The sequence below is a fragment of the Hyaena hyaena genome, unplaced genomic scaffold, assembly GCF_003009895.1.
Source record: "Hyaena hyaena isolate Hyena2069 unplaced genomic scaffold, ASM300989v1 scaffold_570, whole genome shotgun sequence".
Classification (NCBI taxonomy): domain Eukaryota; kingdom Metazoa; phylum Chordata; class Mammalia; order Carnivora; family Hyaenidae; genus Hyaena; species Hyaena hyaena.
The window spans coordinates 1,099,485-1,113,699 of NW_024081201.1; the positions used below are offsets into that span (position 1 = coordinate 1,099,485).

Here is a 14,215-nt window from a genome sequence, read left to right on the forward strand (position 1 = left end):
TATAGCTAGTTAACTTTAAACTCACAAGTTAACTACTGAAAATGAGATCAATGATCTTCCGTTTCTGTTCAGGGATCAAGCTCTATAATATATTTTTGTAACTTTTAATGCCTTAACAAGATGAATGTCAGTAAGTGACAACTGCCTAACCAATCCTTCTGGCTCATTTGAGAGCATTTCAGTGGTTAATAACTGTATGAAACAAGACCTCAAAGGGGCGCCTGGGTGGCTCAGGGCATGATCTCTCCGTTCGTGAGTTTGAGTCTCGTTTCAGGCTTTGGGCTCAGAGCCTGGAGCCTGCTTCGGATTCTGTGTCTCCCTCTCTCTCTGTTCCTCCCCAACTTGCAGTCTGTCTTTCAAAAATAAATAAAGATTACAAAAAAAAATTAAAAAATAAAAAGAAACAAGACTTCAAAGAATGCGGTGTTAAAGCAAAATCAAACCAGAAACTGTGTCAAATCTTTTATGCTCAGATGGGTAAGTTAACTCAGTAGTGGTCAACAAATCATGGAAAAATCCAGCTACGTATTAAAGGAAGAATCTGGTTGGTAACTGAGAGCTGAATCTAGCTTAAGGCCTAAGAAAGTAAGACACTGTTTTCCTGAACTTGGGTCCATTCAGGACACTGTATTACAGATTAGGAAGGTTGGCAAAGAAAGTAAAAAATAAAAGCATTTGCATTCTCGAAAGTTTCTCTATCACTTTATGGTGAAGCTAAGAGCACTGCTCTAGAGGCTAGGGATGTAGTCTGAACTCACACAGGGACACAGTTTTGGAATTCACATTTTAATGGAGAAAGCAAGTAACAAATACAAATATTAGATACTGTTAAGTTCTTGGCAGAAACTTAACATTGAGAAACTGACTGTTGGCATGGCTTCTTTTGGTTGGTGGTCAGTGAAGGCCTCTCTGCAAGGGAATATTAAGTGAAGATTTAAATGATGAGGACAAGGAAGGGTATATCCCAGGCATAGTACAAAGAGGATGATATTACTCTGCTTAAAGAAAAAATCAGCAGTACAGCTGTATCATAGTAAGAAAGAGTAATGAGGTAAGGGATAAAGTTAAGAAAGGTCTGCAGGCACTAGATTTAAGGCTTTGTTGGCCATGTAAGTTGGAAGTGTGCAGCAAGCGTAATAAATGCAAAGCCCACAGACTGTCTCTAGCCTGAAAATAATGTTCTATAATTTATATTTGAGAAAAACCATTTTGTCTGCTGTATGTGGGTTAGAATGGATTCGAGGCAGATGAGTGGAGGACAAGCATGCAGGTATAGAAAACCACCAGAAGGCTAACGCAGCAATCCCAGTAAGAGATGGTAGAAGTTGGAGCACCTAGGTGGCTCAGTCGGTAAAGCGTCCAGCTTCAGCTCAGGTCATGATCTCAGGGCTTGTGAGTTCAAACCCTGCAGCAGGCTCTGTGCTGACAGCTCAGAGCCTGGAGCCTGCTTCAGATTCTGTGTCTCCCTCTCTCTCTGTCCCTCCCCTGCTCATGTTCTGTCTCTGTCTCTCAAAAATAAAAAGATGTTTTAAAAAAAGAGATGGTGGAAGCTTGGCCTAGGATGGGAGTGGAGGTGGTGGTGGGGGTAGTGGTACTAACACTTGAGATGAATAAAGTATGTGTTATGTGTCAGCATTGTCCTAATAGTTTTTACAATTTTCCCCACAAAACACTGAGGTACAGTTGCTTAAGTAACCTTCCGGGTCACAGAAATTGAGAGAATCAGAATTTGAACCCAGGCTATCTGATTCCAAAACCAGTTCTTAGCTACTATATACTATATTAAGTGGTGATGAAAAAAAAAAATAGACTAACTTGTGATAGATTTAATAGCTAGAATCTACAAAATACTGATTGGATGATGGTATCATCAGGGAAAAGACAAAGATGAGGATTTCAGAATTGGGAGTAAAAAGGAAATCTATAATTCTATTTTGACAAAGATTACCTGAGATTACTATAAAATGTGCAAGTGGAGGTTTCTAAGATATTAGCTATATCAGTAGGAGCTCTTGGAAGAGGTAGGGCTAGAAGTACAGATTTGGGACATCTGAGCAAATAAACAGCATTTAAGGTCAGATGATTTTATTTATTTATTTTTTATTGTTTTATTTTTTAGAGAGAGTAAGGGAGAGGTAGAGGGGAAGGGGGAGAGAGAGGGGCTAGTGAACGGATCTCAAGCAGACTCTATGTGCAGCGCAGAGCCTGACACAGGGTTCGATACCATGACCCTGGGATCATGACCTCAACCTAAATCAAGAGTCAGAGGCTCAACCAGGTGAGCCAATCAAGCACCCCAGAGGTAGGTAATTTTAGAACGAAGTTACCTGAAAGGTTTGTAGGTATGAAAAACTAGATACCCTAAAAAGAGCCTGTGGTTTTCAAAATTTCCACCTAAAGCGGAAGAGTTAATAAAGGGGATTGAGAAGAAACTATTAATGAAGTAGAAGGAACACCAAAAAAGTGTGCTGCAATGTAAAGTGTTAAAAGGAGAAAGTTGAGGAAAGAGTCAACCTGAGGTAAAATAAGAACAGCAAACTGACAATGGATTTGGCAATGTGAAGACAATACGTTGACTGCAACATGAGCCATTTCAAGGAACTGTAGAGATAGAAGCATAAGTGGAGTATGTTGAAGAAAGAAAGCGTAATGAAGTATAGCAGCCACCACAAAGTACTCTTTCCAGCCATGTGAATAGAGGAGTGTGAAAAGGAATTAACGGCTTGAGAAAAATGCAGGGTCAAAGGATTCCATATACTTAAAGTTAAGAAATCCAAGAGCACATCCTGCTAATGGGAACGATCCATACTGGCAAACTCTTGACACAAGAAAGGGAAGGGATTATATGCAAAAGTAGACAGGGTTGGGATCTGTAGCACAAATGGAGCAGCTGGCCTTGGATGGGAGCAGTAGCACTTTTTCCATATTATAGACTCGAGAGAAGGCAATATTTAGGAATAAAGGCAGATAGTTGAGCAAATTTGCTAAAAGAAAGAATTCTTACATAACAGTTTCTACTTCTTTAAAGAACTATGAGGCAAAATTATTAATTGAAAGCACAGTGGAATTGAGGGAGAACAGGAATATACATATACATTACTTCCTAACACTATACAATAAATTTTAAATTTAAAATATAAAGAAATTGAAGACCTTTCTGCTGTGTCAATTGTCAAGTATTACTGGAAAAAAAAGATGTTTCATCTATGTCAGCTCCAAATGTTTAAAGAACTTTATAAAAAAAGATAAATTTAGAGCCAATGATAAACTCTCTACCTAATCAGGTGGTGATAAATTTCTTCTGTCCCTTCTCAAGTTGCACTATATCCTTTTATCTATTACCTTACTGATACTGGTTTCTAATTGTTCCTAAATTGTTTATCATGGAAACTGAGAACATTAAGTATTATTTAATATTCACTAGCATAATTGTATCCCAAAGGATTTGTAAAACAGTAATTTTCTATTAGTATTTATATCTGCACATAGTGCTTTTAAAGCAAGACTTAAGCACAGAAGGATTCATGGCAAAACAATATATCACATGTATCACATATAGTTTTCATGGTTACATTTTTAAACCAATTAGAATCACCTTGAGAAGTCTGGCTGGCTCAGTCAGTGATGCACTGGAGTGTGACTCTTGATCTTGGGGTTGTGAGTTGAAGCCCCATGTTTGGTGTAGAGAAGGGCGCCTTGGGTAGCTCAGTCAGTTAAGCATCCAACTCTTGATTTCGGCTCAGGTCATGCTCTCAGTTTGTGAGATCAAGCCCTGTGTCGGGTTCTGCACTGACAGCACAGAAACTGTTTGGGAATCTCTCTCTCTCTTTCTCTCTCTCTCTCCCCTCCTCCGCCTCTCTCCCCAGCCCATGTGCACATGTGTGCCTTCTCAAAAATAAAGAAACAAAAATAAAATCTTAAAAAAAAGAATCACCCTAACCAAAGCAACAAAAAAAACTGGATACTTAATTGGTTGCTGAACATTTTGTATATTTTATTCACACACTTACTGGGCACTAAAAGTATTTCTTCCCTTAAAATTATTACCTTAAAGTAAAAAATTACTAAGCATTGAAGGCACAATATTAGAAAATCTGGTAAAATTACTATGAGCACTTAGACTCATATTCTCACCTACTAAACTATGTCATTTTCTGTAATCAAAAGCTTCATGTAGCCTGAATTCATATGATGAGACACTTTAAAAGCTCTCCTAATTCATCTCCATCCAGACACAGCATATCATCAACAATAACTATTCATATTCATCATCAATCACATTTACAAAGCACTAGTAAAGCACTGCCCTAGCTGCTTTAAATATATCATTTGAAATTCTCATGACAACACACTTCCTAAAATCCTTATTTACAAGTGTAGACGCGGAAACTCAGAAAGAGCAAGTAACCTACCCTAGACATGTCAGACTTCAAAGCCCACGCCTTCCCCTACACCAGTAGGCTCAACTTTTGCTGTGTATCAGAATGATCTGGAGAACAAGTGAAAAAAAAAATCCCAGAAGCATTTCTTGGTCCCACCTTCAAAAATTTTAAAGGTCTGTGCTGGTACTGATGCAGGTGGTCCCCAGGAAACATATTGCTAACAACACTGCCAACACGTTTCTCTTTGTTATATTGTTTTTAAATAAAGTGTGTTCCAGAGGGGAGGGCAAGGATGGGACCTTCTGAAGGCTCCTTTTGCATAAATTATCTAGGAAGTCAACCAGCTGAGAAACTTTACTATAAACTAAAACTGCTATGAGTGAAGCTGGATGCCATTAGTGACAAAAGGAAGATTCTGGTAAGGAAGTATCTGGGTGAGTCAACAGTTAAATAAGGTTGATGAAGATAACAGATTGGTAAGTTTCCATTGAAAAAGGAGAAATCCCAAGCCAAGGGGCCCTATACATACAGTGGGTAGGTTTTCAGATGGTAAAAATAGTAGATTAAAGGACTCACCACTATATCTATGGCTCAAGGAATTAAGAGACATAGGTAGCCCATTTATTATGGGCTTATTATTATTAAACCTTTATTATGTAAAGGTCTAATGTCATAAAAGTGCATTTTACTCAAATTCTAATGACAGTATTAAATAACCCATAACCTAAGTTAATTTATAAGCACTTATAATAAAGACTATGACTCAAAGAAATTTGCAAACTAATGTTTCCCTATAATACTGTCTAGAAAAAAAAGTGACTCAAGCTGGCATAGAAAGGTTGGAGACAAAAACCTTCTATTGGAAAAGTAATAATAAAACCCTGGTTATTTTTCCTCCTAATATGGAAACTCACTGTCATGGTTTTTAACTTTTTTGGTCATGAAATCCTTTAGGAATTTGATGAAAGCTAGGATCTGCTCCCAAGAAAAAATGTCCATGCACTCAGAATCATTTATTTGATTTCAGAGGGAGGCCATCGTTGGTGCAAAGACCCCTGGGTCAAAAAATTCTTTTTTATTGAAATGTTCATAACACCTAGTAAGATCATAACAGAGATATTATGTTTTCTTCCCTGAGTGAAATGCCTCTATATTTAGCACTTCTGTTGCACAGCATCTAATTCACAAGGTTTAGCCAAAAGTTAAGTTAGGTCATATAACTCCACAGAAAAGCTGACTGTATGTAATGAGAAAGTGGTATCTTTCCAAGAGTTCAAGTGTGCTAGTAGAATTGTTATTATCCTGGGAGAAAAGTTTAGCTTTGGATCTCCAGTGTTATTCCAGTTTTAAGTATTAAGAGATTCAACCATAAAAAAGGAAAGCTTCAGCTCAGTTCTTTCCACAAGTAATCAACAAATACTGCCTTGTATTATTAACAAAAAATTTCTAGTGGGTGTTGATCTTAAATTTCGGGATTACTGCTGGAAGGGGATGGGGGACAGGTAAAATAGGTGAAAGAGATTAAGAGGTTAAAACTCAGCTGTAAAATAAATAAGTCATGGGGAGGAAAAGTACAGCATGGGAATACAGTTAATAATGTTATAGTAAGTGTATGACAGATGGTAACTACACTTAACATGGTGAGCATTTTGTAATGTATATATAATAGTTGAATCACTATGTTGTACACCTGAAACTAATTTATATGTCAATTATCTTTCAACTAAAGAAGAAATTGGAGATTATGTTGATTCCAGTGCTATTCATACACCTACAAGAGTTATTTACTTTTTTCTATTGAAAAGGTCTTCATCTGTTCAGAGTATCTAATTTTAGTTTTTTAAAAATTAAGTTATAAACTGTTAAAGCAAGAGTATAGAGGGGTACATGAGGGTAGATAATATAATTCATACCTTAGCTCATTAGAGTATAGGTTAAACTCTATTATAGCTATGAGAGTAAAAGGAACACTTTCTAAGTAAATAAATAGGTTAACATGATTACAGAGTAGAAAGTTTGAACAGCATTTGTTTTCTTTTTAATTTTTTTTTAAATTTATTTTTGAGACAGAGAGAGACAAAGCATGAGCAGGGGAAGGGCAGAGAAAGAGGGAGGTACAGAATCTGAAACATGCTCCAGGTTCTGAGCTGTCAGCACAGAACCCGATGTGGGGCTTGAACCCACAGGCCACCAGACCACGACCTGAGCTGAAGTCAGGTGCTTAACCGACTAAGCCACCCAGACACCCCAAATAGTGTCTATTTTTAATCTCTTCAATCACTTTTACTTTTTTACTGAAATGGTTCATGTGATTATATACAGCTAAATACAAAGCAGAATTACAATATCTTGAATCTGCTTTTAATATAGAAAAGGTGTTTAACCACTAAGTCCAAAGAAGTGAAGTGATTTGCCAGACTCATAAACAAATGCACACCAGCTCTTAGAATCCAGGTTCCAGACTCTCTATCTTCTCTCTAAACCCATGGTTGTTCAACTTTTCACCATGATTTCAGAGATTTTAATCAAAATATTATGCTTATTAAGTAGTAAACACTATAGAAATATAAAATAGGACTTCTGAGCTAATAAAACACAGAAGCCTAATGATGTTCTATGATTCAGACCTTTTAAGAGAACACTCAAGGCGGTGACATGAAGTGAAATTTGGCTGCGGCTTCATTTGCAGTGACACATGCTGTCAGGCTGGTGTGCAAAAGCAAGTCGGACAGAGCCAGAGATTGTCCGGGACCTGCTACTGTGGTCATCTAACTTTGCTCCTACAGCACAAATGAATCCTGCTGCCACCAATTTGCAGTTTTGTGACAATAGACGGTATTCTAATTTTTCAGGTTTATTTCCTTCTATTGAATGGCTGAATTTTCTCAGAGGTCTGATATTGTTCTATTTGCTCATCATTGGATGGTGGGAAGAGAAACTTATCTAGATGTTGAAGTTAGTTCTGAGAGGCTTTGTAGGTCCTAAATCAGCTAGTCTAGGTTCAGTCAAGGGAGGAACAGAAGATGAGATGAGATGCTGTCACTGAGTTTTGCTCCTGATAGGTCCAGATGTTTGTGGACTGGAAGGAAGCAGCTAAGTGCAACAAAGGGCACTGTAGCCTGTCTCCTAATTTAGGTGCTCTCCCCCTACCTCTCCACAACCCACCAGAGCTCCTAGCACTGAGCTTAGCAGGGTTCTGCCAGAAGCCCTTCCCACTTATTACCTACTGGACTATTCAATGTCACACCTATTACATGCTAGGCTTGTATCAGCTACACAGAATTACCTGCAAAGGCAACCTGAAGGACCTTTAAGCAGAGGAGCTGTAAAATGATTACATGTGTATGTTAAAAAGAGCTCTCACATTCTCTATATACTCCTTCATTGTTTCACTTGTTAAAGCACATACTGGTTTTGTAAAACATCAAATTTTTTGGTAAAACACCAAATTTTGTAAAGTTGAAAAAGATGAAATAAAGAAAAAGCCTCCTGCTAGCAATGCAGAGGAGAGTCTGGAGGACGGGAGAGACAACAGAGAGACTGGTCAGGAGACCTGTCAGTAGTACAAGGGAAGAATATAGAGGGGATGAAGGATGCACATCAAGGGGAATAGAAGTAGAAGTAGAGACTCAAATGATATTAATACAGTAATATCAATAAGAGAAATTACTTCTAGGTCAGAGAGAAAAAGGTAAACAGGAGAATTTCCAAACACAGGTTTGGAGTAGATACTTAAAAGGGATTTAGAAACATTAAAAAAAGGTGAGATACAGGGACTCCTGGCTGGCTCAGTCAGAAGAGCATGTGACTCTTGATCTCAAGGTCATGAGAGCTTACTTAAAAACAATAAGTAAATTTATATTTATATATATAAATACATATAAAAACATATATATATATATATTTACATATATATAAAATAAAAATCTTAGGGGGACCCTGAGTGGCTCAGTCAGTTGAGCGTCAGACTCTTGATTTTGGCTCAGGTTATAATCTCACATTTCATGAAATCGAGCCTCACATGGGGCTTCACACTGACAACACAGAGCCTGCTTAGAATCCTCTCTCCCTCTCTCTCTGCCCCTCCCCTGCTCATGTGCTCTATGTCTCTCACAAAAAAAATAAACTTTAAAAAATGCATAAAAATGTAGAAAGGCGAGATAAAAAATTTTATATATTATATGCAAATGTACACATTACAAATTTTGCAAAACTATGCATAGGAAATTCATCAAAATGTTAGTAGTAGTTGGCTCTGTACAGTCGATCAACTTTTTAAAAATTTATTTATTTATTTTGAGGGCAGAGTGAGAGACAGAATCCCAAGCTCTGTCAGTGCAGAGCCTGATGTGGGGCTTGAACTCATGAACCTAAGATCATGACCTGAGCCGAGATCAAGAATTGGATGCTTAACTGACTGAGCCACCCATGCACCTCTTGATCAATGTTTTGTAACTCACTCTTCCCTACATGTTCTAAATTTATTAAAAATTTATACTTTTTTGTATATTTTGTATACTCTTTAAGTACACTTATTTCAAAAAGCAGTTTACCTATATTAATAAAAAAAACCCTTCTGTTATAAAATTCCCCAGAAAACTGGTCAAATGACAAATCATTATATATTTCACAAGCATATTATAGTATCCATAATGAATTCTCATGTCTTTGTGAGATCTCACTGACCACAAAATTATAATGGTGAAGCAATCCCCTACTGGAGGTTTTCCGGGATTTTTCCCCCTCTATTCTGATAATCTACTAGGTGAGAGAGGTGAAGGGCTTGGAAGCAGGTTTCCTGCGGACCATTATTTGATTCCTCAGTGATATCTGTAGTCACTTACGAACTGCATGCTCCCACCTCGGGGCTTTTCCACATCTATCTACCTGACTGCCTCTGTCCCCTCCAGTGCCATCTTCTCAGTAAGACCTACTATGATTACCCTGATTATAAGAGCAGCATACCCCTGCCATACCATCACCACAGGATTCCAGATCTTTACCTGCTTTTTTTTCAATATACTTATCACCTAATGTCTGATATAACTTATTTATTACATTCACTGTGTGTCTCCAGCCCTAGAATGTAAGCTTCTGAGGTCATACATGGATTTATATTATTTCTGTTCCCAACGGTATCCCCATCACCAGGACAAGGACTAGCACATAGTGGATGCTCAATAAACACTTGCTTCATTAATACATGCATGAATGAATAAATGCAAGAATTCAGTAAATGACTATTAGGTTAAAACCGGCACAAACAATTATTTTAAACATGAGTATTAGTCTTCTCAGTCATTAATACATTTTACTTTAGAAGACACTGATTCTCTGCTGAAACATTAGAGACTAATTTAGCCTATCTTCGATATGTGTCTATTAAGCTTTCCTTCAGATTCAATAAAGGTGAGAAATTACACAAATTAAATAACTTCTCTAATTGGTTAAATATATAAAAATTAAGCCATAAAACCTGTACTAATAAATAATGCCATAAAGTCTTATTTGTGTAATCAGAGCTTCCAAACTGCCTCATTAAAAAATGTTCGCTTACTATTTAGAACCACTGAGAAACTGCTTACAATTTCTCACGTAACCATGTGGTAATCAGGTTGGGTTTTTTTTAATCCTCAGTAATGAAACAAGCATGAAAAAAAAGGGACAAGAAGGCAAGGGAACACATTCAGCTCAGTCTGATTTCAAGAGCAATTTAAGGAACTTTCACTTTATACTATGTCTTATAGTTACAGCACCATCTGGTGTTCACTATGAGGAAGGCTATGAGGGCAGATGGTGTAAAAGTCCTTGGTCACTTTTTAAAGAGTGTTTAGGCAGCCAGACAAAGTGAGAAAAGCATAGGACTGAGTTGATAACAACACAGATCACATATTCAATTTGGAAATACAGAAATAAAAATTTAGAAATCAATGTGGCATTGGAAGAATAAAACTTTTTAAATAACTTCCAAACAAGAATACTCTTTAATAGGACAAAGGCAAAACATAAAGTTATTAAAACAGGGATAAAAATTTAAAAACATTCCAGAATCATATTAATAGGTCATTTCAAAATGTAAAATTTGATAGAAAGTATATTGTCAAATAAAACAAAAAGTTTATACACGCAGAAGATCTAAGTATAACTCTTCTTCATAATATAGCCTTAACCCTAATCCCCATGGAGAACATCACAGTAAGGCCTCACTATATACACAATCCCATTAATTGGATACATTTTATTATGCTAGAATGTGACCATTTTAGTTTATTCAGCTTAGCTTATTTTGTAACTCCGACAATTTTTTTTTTATTAACTAATGCCACTGCTCCTGTGTTTACAATGACACAAACATTACTTACACCAGTATAGGCTTTCCCGATATCCTAGGATGTCTTAGTACTTCTGACATGGTTTCTTTTGTCTCTTCCATTCTCTCTTCATCACTGGAATCCACAACAAATATTACCCCATAGGATTCAGCATAGTAATTCTTCCAGATTCCCCGAATCCTTTTTCCACCTCCCAAGTCAAAGATGGTGACTTCAAATTTTCCTTGTCTAAGGTCAATTTTAGAAAATCCAACAGTAGGAGCTACATCTTCAGGATACTCTGTTTCAAATGACACAAAAGAAACAACTTAGACTTTAAATAAATAACATTAATTTAACTACACAAATTAAAGGACATAAAAAGTATTTTTCATAATTTAGTCTTAAACAGAATGATTATTATTTGCTTACAGACTAAGTTTTACATCTAAGAATACCAGTAGATATGAGGAAGGGTAGATACTGTAAAATATCCAACCAGAATTTATGCCCCATGCAGATAAAAATTTCTGCTTTTGCTTATTTGTTTGGTATTGACCCCAGTTCCTAGAACAATGTCTACTGTTTAACAGGTACTTAATAAATATCCATAGAATGAATAAACAAACTCTTGCCTTTAAGGCTATTGACTCTCCAAATTACAAACAATAAAAGTTTCAACCCTTCAACACCACAGCCATCCCCAGGGACCATTACAACTTCTACGAATAGTTGAGAAGAACCAAAGAATGGGAGAAGCTATGAAGAGTAGGACCACTCTTTTTAAATTACTGAATTAAAGCTATAATTGAAATAAAGAACCTTTTCAGGACAGCTTACAAACATAGATTTCATTATTTCTTAGGACATCTTTCAGATGTTCTCATAAATTTAAAATTGAATTTTTTTTGACTTCAGTATATGACAACACAAAGAAGGCATAGAATGCATGATTATACCTGCCAAGGGGGTGGTAATAATGATAACATTAAAAAAATAACTAAGGTTCAAGAAAGATTTGAATTAGAAGCTTAAGCTTAGGCCTTAAAGCTAAGTAGTATGCAGACAGGCAAAAAAGTGACTAAGTAACAGAAATAGCAAAGGCAAGAAAGTACAAACTGAACATTGGAGCAAACCCTTAACACTGGGAATGCAGACTGAAGGGAGTTCTGAAAGCAGAGAACTGGAAGCCACAGAAGGTATTTCAACAGACCAATAATATATAATTAACGTGACTAAAGTAGTGCTTTAATAAGGTACATCTTTGCAAAATCTCTAGAATGGACTAGAAATGAGAGTGATAGCCACTTTTCAGAGAGATATGAAAATGAGAAGACTGGAAAGAGAGAACTCATGAAAGATTAATAGAACCTGGTGACTCAATGGTTAGGAAGAAGAATTCAAACTTCATGTTTGTCTCTTTCACTCTCTCTTCATCACCAGAATCCACAACAAATATTACTCCACTGGACTTTGTTTATAGCTGCATGGGCAATACAATGGCCACAAACTATATTAGGGTTTTTAAATTAAAATCAATTAAAATTAAATTAAAATTTCAGTTCCTCAGATGAACTCTCTACATTTAAAGTGCTCAAAGCCACATGAGGCTAGTGGCCCACCCTACTACTAGACAGAGCCAATATAGAACATTTCTATCATTGCAGAAAGCTCTGTTGAATAACACTAGTGTTATCATTCCCACAATCAACAGAACATTTGCTATTACAAAGATAAATTTGAAGGGCATTTGCTGCTAGGCTTAGGTGTGACTGGGAAACAGACTTGCAACATACTATTCCTTTTCAGCAAATGCCTTAGTGCAGTTTATTTTTTATTAAAAAAAATTTTTTTTTAATTTATTTTTGAGAGAGAGAGCATGCATCGGAGGGGTAGAGAGAGGGAGACATAGAATCTGAAGACAGGCTCCAGGCTCTGAGCTAGCTGTTGGGACAGCCCGATGTGGGCTCAAACTCACAAACCATGAGATCATGACCTGAGCCAAAGTTGGATGCTTAACCAACTGAGCCACCCATGCGACCCTCGCCTTTTTTTTTTTTTTTTTTTTTTACCTTAGTGCAGTTAAAATAACTCTCTAGAGGCACCTGGGTGGCTCAGTTGGTTCAGCGTTGGACTTCAGCTCTGGTCATGGTCTCAGGGCTCGTGGGTTTAGCCCCTCATTGGGCTCTGTGCTGACAGATTCAGATTCTGTGTCTCCCTCTCACTCTGCCCCTCCCCTGTTTGCGCTCTATCTCTCTCTCTCTCTCAAAAATAAATGAACATTAAAAAAAATTAAGCAACTCCCTAGAAAGTTAGCAGAGACATTACAAGTCACACTTTTCTAAGGCCTTCCTTACCTAGGAGAAAAAGAAAAGTTTGGAAGCAATATAGGCAGCTTGATATTCCTAAAACAGGATTACCCTAGATATCTAAAAAAATGGATCTAGTCCAGGCCAGAATTGGTTTCCATAGTTAAAACAGGCAGTCATCTTTGAGTATGAGTTTAGAGGTACCTCCAGGAAATTAACAGTGCAAATAAATCAACTATGCTGGAGTAGGGATGAGGGAACTAATAAGTACAGACACCTACTCAGTACCAGGACTTTGTTAGGCATCAGGATGTAAAGATGAATAAGATAGGGCTGTTATCCTCAAAGAATATACAGTATAATATCAACAGATATATATTAATGGAACTAACATAAGAACCTATATTTCTGTGAAAAAAGTCTAGAGAGAATAGTATAAGGATGTTACCGATTATATGTGTCTGTGGCCCCCTTTCCCCCCACCACCTTGCAGAACTCCTATTATGTTAAAACCCTAATCCCCAACGTGATGCTGTCTGGAGTTAGAGCCTTTGGGAAGTAATTAGGTTTGGGTGAGGTCATGAGGGTGTAGTCCCCATGATGGGATTAATACCCTTATAAGAAGAGACACAAGAAAGTTTGTTTTCTGTCTCTCTGTACCACATAAGAACAGGACAAGAAGAAAACTGTCTGTAAATCAGGAAGAGGACCCTTTCATCAAGAACCCAACCGTGCTGGCACCCCGACCTCACACTTCCAACCTCCGGAACTGTGAGAAATAACCATTGGTTAAGCCACCCAGTCTACGGTATTGGTATAGCAGCCCAGACTAAGACTAAGGGCATTCAAGAGGAAAAGGGTAAAGAGGGGGGAGGGGAAAGTTATGGTACATAAAAGCTTTGGAAAGGCCATGAAATAAAAATGAAGTCTTAAAAACCACAAAATTAGAATAAAGAAGGGAGAAGAACGTTCTAGGCAGGAGAGCAATGTAAGCCCAGATAAAATGAGGGCAACATTCCCTCAACATTTGAAACCAATTCAAATTAGGTAATTTTTTTAAGGTTGTATGGTAGGCAGAGCCAGGACTCAAATCCAGGTCAAAACTTTAAGTCTTCCCTCCCTGACTTGTCTATCCTTTGCTCTGGTTCCTATCCATGATTCTGTGTTTCAAGACTCAGGACTAAATGTTCTGGATACAACTTCCCTATAAATC

General features: G+C 37.2%; 1 protein-coding gene across 5 annotated transcripts in view; it reads right to left on the reverse strand.

The window, feature by feature from the left end:
- The window catches only part of ARL13B (ADP ribosylation factor like GTPase 13B), a 69,844-nt gene that overhangs the window by 38,387 nt on the left and 17,242 nt on the right, over nucleotides 1–14,215 (reverse strand). For all 5 annotated transcript variants that reach the window (XM_039256386.1, XM_039256384.1, XM_039256383.1 and 2 more), the window contains exon 3: nucleotides 10,745–10,994. In XM_039256386.1, the coding sequence (XP_039112317.1) occupies nucleotides 10,745–10,994 (250 nt within the window). The remainder of the gene's footprint in view (nucleotides 1–10,744; nucleotides 10,995–14,215) is intronic.